Source organism: Podarcis bocagei (genome assembly GCF_964188305.1).
Source record: "Podarcis bocagei genome assembly, chromosome: 10".
Classification (NCBI taxonomy): domain Eukaryota; kingdom Metazoa; phylum Chordata; class Lepidosauria; order Squamata; family Lacertidae; genus Podarcis; species Podarcis bocagei.
The window spans coordinates 30,592,431-30,608,659 of NC_138135.1; the positions used below are offsets into that span (position 1 = coordinate 30,592,431).

Here is a 16,229-nt window from a genome sequence, read left to right on the forward strand (position 1 = left end):
AAGTGGTAATAGTCTAACGGAGGACAATAGGAATGACAACTCACTGTAACCTTTGTGATAAATTTAGAAAAAGTCAGAAACCTATCACAGCATCTGTAGAGCATATGCATTCTTATTAACTACTGGTTTATATTTTTAAAATGCATCCCAAAAATGTTTGTCCACAAAATAAGATCTTCAAGACAGCTAACCATCATAACAATTAAACACACTGTACAAATAACATCAAAAAATATCCACAACAAAACCCCTTAATGGAAAACAAAATGCAGAGCAACCACTCAAGAAAATGTCCTTTTGAGTAGCAGAGAAAGAAGGGGGTTGTAGCTAAATTTCATGGGGCAAAGTCATTCAGAATACAGGTGCCATCAGCAAGAATCTCTCCCACCACTTCACTTCTGTTGAGCCAGGACAGAAAGTAGGGCCTCCCCTGAGGACTGAAGCATGTGGATATGTACATATGGAAGACAGCATCTTTTAGATACTGCAGTCCCTAAGATACTGAGAGTTTTGAAGGCTAGCACAATCACTTTGGATTAGATGCAAAAAACAATATGAGGGATCCCGTGAAGATGGCACAATATGGGTGTTATGTGATCATAAACTCTGGCTCCTATGAGAAGCCAAACTACATTCTACATCAATTGAAGTTTCTGGATTCTTTTGGAAGGCATCCTTTTAAATGATGTTACAGTAATCCAATCTCAACCTTATCAAGGTATTTATGGCTATGGTGAGGTCTGTATTCCCTAGGAAAGTGAGTTGTAATAGATGGAGTTCCACATTTTAGGCTGTAAGCGTCTGATCAGGAGGAAACTGCAGTTAGTACTGCACAATGAATGGGTTTTCTCTTACGCACAATCATTTTCTGACAGTATTTGTACCATTATTGTTGTTCCATCTCTATGAACATAGCATTACCAAATTCATAACTACTATGGCACATTAGTGAAGAGTTCGATTCTCCTTCTTTATTCCCATTCCCATACAACTGACTATAGCAGGTGATGGCTCCACTTGATTGTCCAGGTATGCCTTTTACCCTCACAAAGCAACTCATGTGGAGACAGAGAATCCGAACATAAAGAACTGAAAAGTATGCCCTTAAGAATAAACTGAAGAAATATGTCTGGACTAACTAACACATAAGATATTATTCTTAAGGCGAGCAGGAATGATGAGATAATACGCAGCGCTTTCCAACCCATAAAATTTCTAAGACTCCTGAGCAGCAGGGTATGTTGGACATGCTTCTGGTTTCCTGAAAAGTAAGTTTTCATATGTTCAGTATTAAAAACTGTAAATCAAAACAAAAGTCATTTTTTCCTATGGATGCTAAAATGTGTATTTTGTAATATAAAGACTCCTAAAATGTGATTAGGTAGGCCACAATCATGGACATATTTGCATACCTGTAAATATTATTTTTTTCCAGTATTGCAAGAAAAACTGGGCTACTGTGACATTTAAGGCCCAAGAGATATTCTATATATATTGGATGGGAGGCAAAGGAAAAGTTACATTAAAATAGTTCCAGTTACAGATAGGTAGCCGTGTTGGTCTGCCATAGTCAAAATAAAAAAAGGGTGCATGCACACGAAAGCTCATACCAAGAACTAACTTAGTTGGTCTTTAAGGTGCTACTGGAAGGAATTTTTTTATTTTTTTATTTTATATTAAAATAGTTGCCATAGGATATTAGTTCCAATTTGAGAAATTTCAAATTCATTGCAAACTTATGTCTCTTGCTACAATTTTCTTACAGTTTGCTAGAACTGTTCATGTTTTGCTTGCATGAAACAGATTGACTCAACATGATGCTATAGTCTCATTTGCACATGAAGTGTGCAAGGATTCTGTGTTAATTAAGCATTCTGTGTCCTATACAGTCGTACCTTGGAATCAAACAGCCTAATTCTCAAACATTTTGGCTCCCAAGTTCCAGTTTGGTTCCAGTTTTCGAAGGTTTTGGAAGTTGAACGGACTTCCGGAACAGATTCCACAATTATGTGGCTAATTGCATATCAGAAGGTAACAGAGAGTCACACAAAATGGGACAAATTCCAGAAGCTAAATGGAACATTAGTGTGCCTCAGCAAGAGAATGAACATCCACTTGGGGCCACCAACCAGAGTCATAGAGGCAATCAAGAGCTGTAGCAGAAAACATCAAATTGCAATGAATAAATCACACAGTTTTCAAAGAGTGGGAACACAGTCAGTGTCAGCAACAGAAAGGAGCATCAAGCACACAGTTACTTGTCCAAGTAGCACTCAGCAAAGTAAGACATTTCTGTAAAGAATAGTTTCAGTTTAGAGTATTTTCCTAACTTGGCAGATCAGAAGGAAGTGTACACAGCAATTCTCTTTTTAAAACAATTTACCTCATAGTCTCTAAATAGTTTAAGCAAAACATGTGGCCAGAGAAGCAAATGCAATTCTTTTTTTTAAATAAAGGTTTACAAAGCTTCTAGAAAGAAAGGGCACCAGCAAGAGATAAAACGCTTTCTACCCTCCTCCAGATGCAATTTTCAAGTTCCCCCCTCTTAATTTACTAGATGCACCTCTATACAAACATTTTCATAATACAACTGCAAGTACAAGCTAAGTATCCCCAACAATTAGAATCAAAAAGTAACCCAAAAAGTAACCGAAAGATGTGCTTGTTTCTTCCATCTATGTACACTGTATATTCAAGCATAAAGCTATCAATGGCTCATTAAGTCACTTCAGTTATATACCATACTGGTCTAAATATAGGCCATACTTTCCCCCAAAATCTGGTTTATATAAACTTGAGAAGCCAGGAATCAATATGAGACCTTGTGAACTGCACAGAACTTCAGCTCTTTTGCAAAGGATCACCCACCCTTCTCAAGAGGTAGCCTTGGCTGCCTGGTTAGTTATTCATTGTGAGACAAGTCTAGAGGCTGCATGTGTTCTTTCAGATTTTAAAGAGTACCATGTGGCGCTGGCAGAGAATTTAAGAGTGTGTGTGTGAGTATCTTTCCAAGAGATCTTGTTTTAGGGGGTGTGGCCTATATTCAGGGACAATTTATTTTCGGTATTGCCTCCAGAATCAGAGGCCTCTGAATATTAGTTGCGGGAAAGCGCAAACAGGGAAGATGCTATTACATTCAGTTCCCGTTTGTGGGCTTCCCAAAGACATTTGGGTGGTCACTGTTAGAACAGGATACTGGAATAGATGGGCATTTGGTCTGATCCAAGCGGTTGCTACTGCATAATGTAATCCAATACACAGTACACTAAGAACACTACTCAGCAGCATGAAGAAAAGAGATATCACAAATTATAGGTCAGTATTTGGATGAAGTGTTCTCTTAATTTATTAGACTGCCAATCTACCGTATATCACTTCATACTATATCTGTTATTAAGAGTTTAGTGCGAACCAAGAGTTTTTGGATTTGCTCATTGGGTGGTCTTCTGCCAGGCACTCTCTTTCAAAGTCAGTCTGGGATGTGGAATATAATGGTAATCTGGCTCAGAGACTACTTGCTAGGCTAGACTGCTAGTTCTTTTTGCATACTAAATGATTACCTATTAATACATGCTCGATATTCCTCATTCTCTCAATAACCAGCCGTATTTTTCCTATACATTAAAAAAAGCAAACATCAGTTTGTTTCCCATCACCAGTGAAGGGAGTTTGCATCTACTTGCTTTCCCTGAACTGCCCCAGGAACAAGTGAAGGGAGGCAACTGATTAGGAGACTACAACTAAGTTTCATTGCTATGAAGTGAAACCTTCACTAAAGCGGTACTCCCTTTCCCTGCAATGTTACAGGTGCTGTCTAAGTAGCTATGATGAGAAACAACTGCACTTTTTCATATGCAGATTAGCTTACTAAGGATGGAGGAGTCTATCCTCACCTGCAGATTTAAATAGCAAACTGCAACCATTCTGAGCTAGCAAATCTGATTCTGAGGAAGGGCAACAGGATGGCCCCAAATTCTACCAGAAATTAAGTCCTCTGGCCCACCACCCAACATGTTTTCTGGCAGGTAGTTCTTGTGCTGGCCTTTGTGCAAACAACAGCTAGAGAATTTCAGGAGAAAGAGACAAAGAAGGACACCTTTCCACTCATTTCCCCAGAAATAAAATAGCTGAGATAGGCACAAATTAAGCTAGCATGTCCTCCTGTTGCCTAGATTATATTTTATCAATAGAAAACAAACACCTCATTTTAAAGTTAATAGTGCAATCCTAACTCCCAGATATAATAGCTGAAAGAGGTTAACCGGAGCTGGAAATAGGCTGCCATCCATTACTCAGGCTGCCATCAATGACTAGTCCAGGGTATCTACTCATACTTGTTAAGAGAAAGCCCTGCTAGCAGAGGTTAAATCAGCAGAAGCTATACCAGTGTGGAGGGCAGAAAAGGATTGCATTAAGGGGGAGAAGTGGGATAACCAAAGTTGTGCTGCATGCTAACTCCATTCACTGATTCACAGAGCTCTACAAAACTCAGCAGCCGAAAATGTGGGTGTAATTAAATTCAGTGCACAGGAATCAATGGTAAGGAAGAAAATGAAAGTCTGCACTGCACACGCACCCCCCCCCCGAAAAAAACCCTTGCTACACACACCCTGGCCAGAAGCAGTTAGGATGCAAAGTAATTTACCCCCTGACAAATCTGCCTGGTTAGGATGACTCTGTAAGTCTATATTAGACCACTGTTATCAATGCTGAGCACTGGAGTACCCAATGAGTCTTAATGAGTCTCATGGCTCAAATAGACAAAGGCCCAATGTGTCCCGTGGCTCAAATCAGGTACATTGGCGAAAGAAATGAAATGTGAATGAATCTAGGGATTTAAACAGGAAGTTCTTTGTGTCCATTGAATTATAAAGATATTCTTTGCTTTCTAACAAATGAAAGAGGCAAAATCCTTAAACAAATTGACGGAGGGAGAACTGGTACAAGTATGCATTTGTAAAATGACATTTTAATAACTTTATACAAAATGTATTTGTACATTATATAGTTAATATTAATTATATCAAGGACAGCTGTGTGACATAGTACTATTCCTCCACCACCAGCTTGTTAATTTTATGTATCTGATTTCTCCTGTGTCACTTTAACTGTTCTCTACCTACAATAGACATCAGTGCCTGCAATTCACAACCATTCATACTTTGGTAGCACCCCACTGCTAGTAATGCAAAAAAGAACTCTACCAGCACACAACATTCATGTCTTCTTCCATGGACAGTCATGGAGAAACTCTGGTTGGTTGCAAGCATAGAACTTCCAGACTAGACTCTGAAATAAGGCTGCAAATAAGCCTATTTCTAAAAGATGCCCTTTTCTCTAAGGACCACATTCTGTTCTACAGCAGTACAACTCCACAGATTGTAACAAATGTCCCCCACCTCAGAGCATCATAGCTCAATACAACTAAGTGACTACTACCAAAGTAGTAGACATTCCCTTATTTTTGAAGTTTCAGACTGGCATCTCTAGTAGATTACCACAAAACTCAAGGTAATTGTTTCCTCCTCTCTCACTGGATGGATGAATGAATGTCCCTGAATACAGTACTTAAGAAGCAGTGGAGTAACTTCATCTGCAGTCTGTATGTCACATCCAGGTTAGGGTGGCTATTCTTGGGGCAAGCTTGATCATATCTAAGTTGCATTTACACTTCAGCTGAGCGGTATACTAGTTTATCTGGGTGAGTGACAAGTGTGAGTGAAAGCTGTGCAACATCTTGATGAACAAATGATTTTTTATGAAGAGTTTAAAACCTGAGTACCATGCAGCTAACAGCCCCAGAGTTAAAATAAAGTCCATACAGTGCAATCTTAGGCATGTGCATTTACTCCCAAATAAACCTGAATTGGACAGCAGCCTCAGATACAAGCAAAATATCCAGAGTCGCTTCATAAAACTCTACAGTTCTTCCACAAAGCAACGAGAGGCCTAATAAACTTTCTTGTGGAACAGATCCAGATGAAAAGCTATTTGCCTCGAACTGCCGATATGGGTGCGATCCAAAACAAAAAAACTTTGTCTCTTTCTAGGCCTTCCTCTCACTTTTTAAAACCGAAGACCAGCAATGCATGCTTGTTTGCAAGTGTCAACCGTGACGGTCTACACGTAGGTTGACAAGCCGTTCCCTTACAAAAAGGCTTGATGGTGATGATGTTGCTGTTGATGATGATGTTGCTGCTGTTACACTTGAGGCCACCACAATATGCTTCCCCCAGCTGCCCTCCCAGACCAACCACGGAGCTGCAGGATACCCTGCCCACACCCGTGCTGGGCCCTCCACGTTTGCGAAAGCCCCTCAGCTTTCCTCCCCACCCTCCCACCTACCCCGCTATGCCTAGGATCCTAACACCGGCCCGACGAGGGGGGGGGGGTCAACGGGGCCAGCATCCTCCCAAAGCGGCGCTCTTCCCCCAGACTCCTGTGGGGGCGAGGGACAGGATACCCTCCAGTCTCACGCGCAGAGAGACCCGCGCGCGCGCGCGCACAAACGCACCCGCGCCCGGGCGAGAGCGAGCGCGCCCCTCAAGGCCACAAGGGGGGGGGGTAAGGCGGTCGTCCAGGGTGGCGCCACCGCCGCCGCCTCCTCCTCCTTCCCCGCCGCCTTCCCTGCTAACCTGCATGCCTCCAGCGTCCGCCTCCGCCTCGGTCCGCAGCCTCTTACTGAGGCCGCTGTCGGCTCCGTCGCCTCCGGGCATGGGCTGCTCCAGTTCGGGTTCCCGCTTGATCCCTCGCGGGGCTGGGACGCCGGGCACGACGAGCTGCTGGTGCTGGGCGCCGCCGTCCGCCATCCGAGCCGGACCCCCGCCGGCCGCCCAAGCGGGAAGCGCAGCCGTCCTCGCCCCCTCGAAAGAGCCCGGCAGCTGGAGCTGGAGCTGGAGCGGCGCTGCTGAAGGCCCAGCCAGCCCGGTCCGGCCAGGACCAGCGGGAGACGAGGAGTAGGTGAAGGGGGCGCGCGGGACCGGCGCCTCTCCGGAGCCCGCGAGCGGGAGACCGAGGCTGTGCCCAAAGAGCGCGGCGGCGGCGCCGACTCGGGCCCGCCGGGCAGCGCCGAACAGAACCGAGCAAAGGGAAGGCGAGAGAGCAGAAGGCGGCGCACCGACGCGCGAAGCGGTGCTGGCGGCAGACGCAGCAGCAAGAGCCGCCTCCGCCGGAGAGAGGAGAAAGGAGAGGCCGAAGCCCCTCGGTAATTTTCGGAAACGCCGTATGGGAGCGAGGACGCGACTCGGAGCGACCCCCTCCCCTTTCCTCCTCTCTCCCCCGCTCGGCAATCTTCGGGAATGGGATGAGGTGGGCGGGGCCACGGCTTTAAGAAAGGGCGGGGCCTGGGAGAGGTCCTGGAGGGCTCGGACGTTTGAAGGCCTCTTGCCTGGGCGGGAGAGAAGGGAGGGCTCTGCCTGAGGGAGTCGGTTTTCCCTCAGACCCGGAGGGAAGGGAGGAAAGGGGCCCCCCAGTAATAAGCGCCAGGCGAGGCTCGGCTTTCGGGTGGCCCCCAGGTGCTGAAGTGCCCGAGCTCGTTTCCTCTGCTCACTGAAACAACCGCTTGTGGATTTATTCCCAGCTGCTTGACAAGGAGCCCCGCGCTAGGAAATTTTGTTAAACGAGCTGCCTCGTTTAGAAAGGCGGCCTTCCTTCTTTCCAGGCCCGCTGCTGCTGCTGCTGCCGCCGCCGCCCCTGTCGAGGTTGGCGGCGGGGCTCTGTTTGAAAGAGAGGCTCTGTGTTTATTTCATCAGGGCTGAGGCTCGGGAGACCGCGCGACCCCGATGTAACGAAACCATAAAGCGAAGCCCTCAGGATAAACACAAACAAACAGCGACTGAAAGGCAAAGCAAACCGTCGCCCACGAAAAAAAAAGAAAGCACTTAAAACGCCTGTGAAAATAAGTCAGCTTTAACATGGCGCTTAAATATCAGCTCCTGTGGTTGTTCCACAAATTGGGTGCCATCATGGAGAAAACACTCCTGCAGCACCATGGAGTAAGTGTCCCCTAACTGGGGTGTGGATACAGGAGTGAGGAGCCCCAGGCCCACCCCTGTCTATCCAGACCTTGGTAAGACTCTTCAGGCCACGTTGCTCACTGACTCTTGCTTTGTACCATCCTTGTTGGTTTTGCCTAGCTGAAATTGGCCTTTGCACGAGTGTGTGTCGAAACTTAGCCCAGTGTACAAAGGTAAGATTTACTTTCATTGCTCCAGCCGCTTCTGCCTCTGGCCCTGCCCAACGCTGGGATATGCCCCTACTCCTGGTTCAGAGGTGATGGGAATTGTAGTCCAAAAACAGTTGGGAGACCCAAGTTTGGAAATTCCTGCCCTAGGGAATGTGGCCCTCAGACTGAAAAAAGTCCCCCCCACCCTGCAGTGAAGCTGCCTCCACAGATACTAAGGCACAGGCAAGCTGATATAGGAAAAGATGCTCCTTTGGGTATTTATTTAGATATAACAGTAGGTGCTTCCACATATTTTCTAAAAGGAGGCAGGGTTCCACTGCTGAAGTTTTAATCCTAAACCCAGGTTTGTACAGACTAAGGCTGCAGTGCTTCCTAAACACTCTTAAACAAGGAACTCAGTGGAATTTACTTACAAGCCCACATGATTAGGGTTGCACTTTGCATATGCCCAAAGACACTCCCACTATTATTTATTTACAACTCTTCCCACCCTTGTTTGCACTCCAACATTGGGAGCTAAGCCCAGGGGAAGAGAATTCCACATGCACATAAAGAGCAAAAGGGAAGTGTGCACCATGTTCAAAAATGGAGATCTGCTTGTGGTGAACCATGGTTGATAGAGGCCCTTGGGGAAATATTTGCCATTAGTTTCCCATTCTGGCATTATTGTAATAGCAGCACAGAGTGGATGATGGATGGCAAGCAGCGGACTTCTCATTCCAGGACTACCTGTAGCCCTTTTCCTAAACAGCTTAGCTGTGCTGCCCCTCTAGCCATGCTGTCATATGCTGTGAAAGCTGAGCCTAATTCTCTCACCTTTGTCTCTTCTTACCTTCTCTCATTGCTTCTGCCTTTGTCCCACTTCTCCTTTGCATCAGATTCCTGGACAGAGCTGACAAACACTGCTTGCTCTTGAGATCTCTCAGTTGCCCTCACCTTGTCCAGATCTTGTCTCCAAGTTCATGTCCCTGGGTGCTTCTGATCCTACAGCGACGGGGCTAGAACTATGGGCACAAGCTGCATGTGACTTGGATCTTATGCAACAGCAGAATAACACCTGTGCAAAAATTGCAGTAAAAGCATCGTCTGGGGGGGGGAGGGGGAGCAAGTTTGAAACATGCTGCTTTTAAGTCTATGCCATTTTTCTTATCATTAATAGGTGAAAGTATAATTCTTACGGACAGATGCAACCTTGAAGAAAAACATGCTACTGTATATTACTTTTGCTGGATATATTTTTTTTCCAAAGGAAATATTTTGGTATTTTTAAAATGCAGAAATCCAATAACATCTATGCCAGGTACAGTTACAAAAGCACAATTCACAGTCACTGTTGTAAGATCTCCATTTTCCTGTCCCAAAGGTGTAACGGCAAATATAACCTGGTGATTCCAGATGATTAATTTGTAGTAAACAAGAAAATGGCCTGTTTTCAAATGGCTTAATTTCCCCCCAGTATATATATATTTTTCTTTTTTGTTGAAGTTCAGATTTTATGCAGGGTTTGATGAGCAACCACAATGACATTTGTCTACTTCCTGAGTGGTTAGAGTCAGTTTGCAACCCCATGAGATGCATGAGTAATACAACTTGCCATATACAGCTTTGCTTGAAATTACATATCTTTGGCAATCACATTTAGCTTTGGCAGAATTTTTCTGTGTTCCTCATTATGCCATCAGGCTTTGATGCCTGTACTCCCTGAGGCAGGAAATGTGTTGGCTGTGACCTTTTTCATTCAAACTGCCCATTCCACATATTTAATTATCAGTTGTAGTTTTGTGTGAAATATTAGGCAGACTGTTTGTCTTACAATGTGAATTTTTGAAGGTGTGGGCACTCAGAAGTGGCACCCAATTTACAGAGACTTTGGGCAGAGTACTTTAAAGTAAAAGACAGCAGCACTAGACTGGTTTTTCAAGAAAAATATTTTTTTAATATTTTTTTTTAAACCACTATATACCACTTGATTGTAGAAAAAAACTAAAAGCTGTTGTCAGGACGGCTCAGCTGGTTAGAGTGTGGTGCTGATAATGCCAAGGTTGCAGGTTCAGGATGGCTCAGCTGGTTAGAGTGTGGTGCTGATAATGCCAAGGTTGCAGGTTCGATCCCTGTATGGGACACCTGGGTATTCCTGCGTTGCAGGGGGTTGGACTAGATGATCCTCAGGGTCCCTTCCAATTCTATGATTCTATTCTATGACTGTTTATTTAAATCGAAGTTGATATTTTTTTCTGTAGGAACCCAGGGTCTTGTTTTCCTTTTTCCATGTAAACATAGGGTCGAACAACATGTGATATGAACGCTTTCTTTAAAAAGACCACTTAATCTAGCCACTTTCATTTTGAAGAAAAAAGCAGCCTTGTGGCTCTGATCCAGAATGTGCTCTCAATCTAGATTGGGGCTTGTTCCAATTTACTGCTTGAAATCACCCACACAAAATTATTTGCACCACAAGTTGATCTTTTCTGCAGATTGCATGTTCAGTAGTAAACAGCAGTCACTGAAGACGCAATTTTCAGCAAAATTTTAAAAATTGGGTTTTAATGGCTATTGTGTAATACATTTTGTCAGTAGTATTCTAATTGCAATGTATTTGATGGGGAAATTATTCCGTCTGGTCAGGTAGATGTTGGCTTAACTGTCTCTGGGAGACCTTAACTGACAGCTGAGGATGGGTTGGAGATAGAACTCTCATTATACCAAAGAAGGATAGAAAGTATCCATATTTTGATTGGTCACCACCACAGATTTAGAATTTTCAGTTAGATTGTGTGATTGGTTGGGGCTTGACTAAAGTCAGAAAAAGTGAATATTTGATGGAACTAGTCAGTCACGGTCAGTCCATGTTGTTTGGAGAGTGTCTGTTTGTTGTTGGCAGGTGTTTTGGGTAGAAAGACAATAAAAGGATGTAAGATAGTAAGAGGAAGAAGACTGAGGAAGAAGGAAGAAGACCTGAGATGAGGGCATAGTGGCTTGGTGACTAAAGACTTTTTGGGGTAGTGAAATCACTTGGTTTAGGCTTAAAATGATGAGAGAAGAACCTGTCCACAAAACTCAAGGAGTGCTTGGCTCTGATTTCTGGTAGGAGAGCCAGAGGAAGATTCCAGGATTGTGCAAATGGTTAAACAGAGGAAGTGACTGGCCCAAGGTTGTCTAGTGGCCTACCTGGCGGCAAGTCAGTATGTCAAGTCCAAAGTTCAAAGACCAGGGGTCAAGCCACACAACCAGAGTCCAGCAGTCAGGATACAGTGCAGAGTCAAGCCCAAAGCACAGCCCTGTAGAGGTCCAGGAGCATCCCAGCCAAGGTCCACCAATATGGGCAGTTGAGCAGACCCAGCGCCTCAGCTCTGCTTCCCTTTTGCATTTTGCCTGCTGATTGCAGCATCTGGGCTTGATAAGGAATGTGATCCTCACCTGTCCCAAGCCTAATCCAGATGAGAAATCACACACCTCATCCCAGAGCTAGGGAACCACACTTGACCAGCTAGGGAGGTGGGCTGGGGCCGTTGCCTGGCCTCAGCCTCCTGGAGCACCCCTCCTGCTGCTCTCTACGCCTCAGATGCTGCAGCTGACATTTTAGTTTGTCCCAAAAACACCAGTGAGTAACCAAGTCTGGTCCAAATATGGAAAACATTGTCTCAGGCCCACTTCTGTTTCCCATTCCATTGCATCAACCAGCTCACTAGGTGTTTGCTGTCATGGTATGCCTTCTCCCTTCTTCAGTGTGTCCCCTCTCTACTCCTTCCTTGCAAAATGTTTGCGCCTCTTCCATAGACACCATTTTTATAAGCACATCATGTTCATGTGTGTGTGTAATCATTGGCACTGCAGTGGGACTCCAGCTCTTCTCCTTCGGGAGGGGATTTCCACATGGAGGCCCTCTAACCCCTGGGCTGTCAACTTAGCTGTTTATCTGAATGATCTTCATTCCTTACCTTTTGGCTGTGGGTCTGCCAAAAATCTCTGTTTGATCTGTCAGGGGTATTTGAAACCTTCTCTAAGAAGAACCTGGAAGCTTGTCCCTACAAGAGTCATTTGCTGCCATCCCAATCTCTGAGCCATGAAGTGAAAGAGTGTGTGTGTGTGTGTGTGTGTGTGTGTGTGTGTGTGTGTAAGTAAGAGAGAGTGAGAGAGTGAGAGAGAGTATAGTTATACAAGTCCATTCTTAGATACACGAATCTGAGTTTTAATTTACAAAAAAATAAAAATATCAGTTCCTTTACTACCTGCAATTTCAACAGAGAACCTAGCTAAAAGTTCAGTTCCATTTCTTTGCTGTAGTTTAAGATTAATTTTAGTTCAGAGGCTTTCAGACTGTGGACTGCCAGTGGTCTACGGGTTTCATTCAGGTGGTTTATGGCATATATGTAAAAATATAATTAGAAGTCATAAAGCATCTAACACAGTGCATTACACTTGTTTACTACAACAGGCAGGAGGACAGTCTGTACATATTAGGTGATGGATTCCCCCCCCCCCCGTTTATTGCTGCAGGGTTGTTGTTTTTCTAAATCCAATCCCATTCATTGGTATTTTGTTATATTTTGTTATTTTATAATGTATTTATGACCACATACCCAGTGTTGTTTTGAAATTCGAAGAAACAGACAAAGCCAGTGGTTATAAGCAGTGCAGTTTTGAAAGGTTCCCGCTGGCATCTTGCTTCATAATGGCATCTAGCTGTATCCAAATATCGAAAACCTACTCCTTGATATCAGGAACCATCATGCAAAATTTGGTTGAAATATCTTAAGATCCAGATGCATAGCAAACAAAAAACTTTTCAAAATACATACAATTTCTTTTTTATTAATGTTCATTGCTTTGGGAGTATTTAGACTGAAAAGTATTATATCAATAAATCAAAATAACTTCAAATCTATTTCCTTATCAATAAGCATATATACCATGCAGATACACTTCTGATGTGTGTACAAATTGTGACAAACCTGGGCTCTTTCATGTTTTACTACTACTACTATGGTAAAGATTATTAGCAAGATAAATACATCTTAAGCATTCTCAGATGCTGTATGAATGGCCTCAAGCCTCAAACGCTATGTCTTTGAAACTGTTCTTTACCTAGCAGTAACCCCATTTTATGGCTACCCCAACATGAGCAACACCTGGTTCTCTTTCATACCATTTCTGGTTCCCCTCTCTGCAGCCCCTAAAAAGACTTGTTAGTTGTGGTGCCCAAGAGCTCTACTTTTCTTTCTTAAAGGATGAATAACGCAAACACTTAACTTTTCAGACATCGCAGTACCAAGTTAGGAATCCCTTCCCAGCTATTAAAATATGAGCCAAAGACTCTTCGTGGTTCCTTAGTGAGTCAGGCAACATTTTCTTTGAGGACTTTCATGTTGCATTGCTCCCAAGTGCCAGACTTCGTTTATATGGTCCTGAATGACTGCTTGGAACATTTTTGTTTCTCTTGGCAATTTTCCTCATGACAGAATATGATATTCCTCTTTCTATGTTTGTAACCAGCCTAGGGAAATTTTAATGGGGCTCGGTAATAAAGATTTAGATTGGGACAACCTCCATCAGCCCAGCCAGCATGGAAAGTAATCAAAAATGAAGGGAGTGTTGTTGTTTAGTCGTGCCCGACTCTTCATGACCCCATGGACCAGAGCACGCCAGGCATTCCTGTCTTCCACTGCCTCCAGCAGTTTGGTCAAACTCATGTTGGTAGCTTTGAGAACACTGTCCCACCATCTCGTCCTCTGTCATCACCTTCTCCTTGTGCCCTCAATCTTTCCCAACATCAGGGTCTTTTCCAGGGAGTCTTCTCTTCTCATGAGGTGGCCAAAGTATTGGAGCCTCAGCTTCAGGATCTGTCCTTCCAGTGAGCACTCAGGGCTGATTTCCTTCAGAATGGATAGGTTTGATCTTCTTGCAGTCCATGGGACTCTCAAGAGTCTCCTCCAGCACCATAATTCAAAAGCATCAATTCTTCGGCAATCAGCCTTCTTTATGATGGGAGTAGTCCAACAAAATAGGCAGGGCACATTGGCTACTTCTGCATTTCTCCTATTTGTCCGCTGTTAGTATGTGATCTGTTCCCCAACTATTATCAATAAAAGGTGCATGAGGAATGGTTGAGGAATTGGGTATGTTTAAGCTGGTAAAGAGAAGACTGAGAGGAGATATAATAGGCATCTTCAAAAATCTAAAAGGCTGTCACATGGAAGCTTGTTTTCTCCTGCTCTGGAGGCCAAGATCCAAACCAATGGATTCAAGGTAAAAGAAAGGTGATTCCAATTACACATCAGAAGGAATAACTTTCTGACAGTAAGAGCTCTTCAACGATAGAACAGACTCCCACACTAAGTGGTGGGTTCTCCTTCCTTGGAGGTTTTTAAGCAGAGGTTGGATGGCCATCTGTCACATATGATCTAGTCAAGTCCTGTCTTGCAGAGCATTGGACTAGATGACTCTCAGGGTTCCTTCCAACTCTACAGTTCTAGGATTCCAAGCAGGAGCTCAACCAACTGCCCATTCGCTGTCAGCTGCCAAATACTAAAAATATTCAGAGGCAGGACAAACTGGAGGGTGTTATAGTCAAGGCAGAGAGGGATAAATCTTACAATGTTATCTCAGACCCCAAACTCACAAGATGGATGTAGAACCTTTGGAGATTAAAAGGCAAAAGTAAGCTGGTCTTCCATAGACATATGAAGGCAGCCCTGTTTTGGAAAGCTTTTAATGTCTGATGTTTTGTTTTGTTCCTTTATAGTTTGTTGGAAGCTGCCCATAGTGGCTGGGGTAAAAATAAATTTTCATCATCTTGATAGACACACCTGAGAGCCTCTAATGCCAACATCTGTGCTCTTAGGTGCAGCTCTAAGATACTGCCCAGCTTAAGGCTCCTGATTATATAATTAACATAGAAGAAGAAGTGTTTGGATTTGATATCTTACTTTATCACTACCCTGAGGAGTCTTAAAGTGGCTCACAATCTCCTTTCCCTTCCTCCCCCCACAACAAACACTCTGTGAGGTGAGTGAGGCTGAGAGACTTCAGAGAACTGTGACTAGCCCACGGTCACCCAGCAGCTGCATGTGGAGGAGCGGGGAAGCGAACCCTGTTCACCAGATTACAAGTCCACCGCTCTTAACCACTACACCACACTGGCTCTCAGGAGGACTGAGAACTTATAAGTTTTTACTTATAAAGTCAAATCCACAAATAAATGCAGAGATGTGGATGTGCCAGGGTGCAGAGATGTGGATCTCCTAGGGTTCCAGGTGCTGACGCAGGTTCAGTTTCCTTGGAATGAAGGACAGCGGAGACCGTGGTGTCTTCAGGAGGCATGGTTTGATTTGCACAAGTACAACCTGAGCAGAGCATCCACAACCCAACAGATCTTGCTTCTCCATTAAGTCCTTCTTTTATTCTGTTGCAGTGCCAGAGGAAGGGGGGGTGGGGAGGCGGAGGTAAGAGATTGGGGGCGGGGACACATGATTAAGCCAACAATGCTTTGCGGCAGCCGTATCAGCGTTTCAACGAGCCAGTTGGATATCGGGGACTCTGACGTTGTGTACTGGAGGACCCCAAGCTGGAAGAAAATCCTTGCTCCCCAGAGAGACGTCGGCTCGGACAGCCCCAAGCTTCAACTACGAAGCCTACGAGAGCGACTCTGACTGTAGCTTCCTTGGGGCAGAGACCTGCCTGCATGGCTGATGCCACACATTCTCGCTCCTCCTCCCAGTGCAACTGAAAGAGCTTCCCCTTCTTCCTCCGCAGTTTCCCAAAATTGGATCGGAGAGCTTGCTGACTTCCCACGAAGCTGGAGAAAGTGATAATTTTTGGGACTCCCCTAAGGAGGCAGGTGGTGGACAGAGTGAGACCACGTTGTCTAGACCCCGAGACCACGTCTGGATTTACTCAGTCCTGACTGGGTAGGTGGCAGCGGCCTAAGCGGTGATTGGCAGAAGGGGAGGGAGGCATATCAACCGCAGAATAGAACTGTTGTTTCAGTTATAGGTGCCTTGAGTTTTAATGTTTGGTTGTGTTTTTTAATTCATCATCTTTTGCA

General features: G+C 44.4%; 2 protein-coding genes across 24 annotated transcripts in view; one reads left to right on the forward strand and one right to left on the reverse strand.

Moving 5' to 3' along the window:
• The window catches only part of RBFOX2 (RNA binding fox-1 homolog 2), a gene marked incomplete at its 5' end in the record, with an annotated part of 175,398 nt that extends 168,589 nt beyond the window's left edge, over positions 1-6,809 (reverse strand). For all 18 annotated transcript variants that reach the window (XR_014012380.1, XR_014012381.1, XR_014012382.1 and 15 more), the window contains one exon: positions 6,636-6,809. Coding sequence is in view for 15 of the 18 variants with exons in the window: in XM_081211012.1 (XP_081067138.1) it covers positions 6,636-6,809 (174 nt within the window). The remainder of the gene's footprint in view (positions 1-6,635) is intronic.
• Positions 6,810-7,328: 519 nt separating this feature from the next.
• LOC308596181 (uncharacterized protein) overlaps positions 7,329-16,229 on the forward strand; it is a 39,111-nt gene continuing 30,210 nt past the window's right edge. For 4 of the 6 annotated variants that reach the window (XR_014012385.1, XR_014012386.1, XR_014012387.1 and 1 more), the window contains exons 1-2: positions 7,332-7,994; positions 15,938-16,092. Coding sequence is in view for 1 of the 6 variants with exons in the window: in XM_081211043.1 (XP_081067169.1) it covers positions 7,914-7,994; positions 15,938-16,092 (236 nt within the window). In the remaining 5 variants the exon portion in view is untranslated. Of the gene's footprint in view, positions 8,189-15,937; positions 16,093-16,229 lie in introns of all 6 variants that reach the window. The other 2 variants (XM_081211043.1, XR_014012389.1) reach the window with 2 other exon arrangements.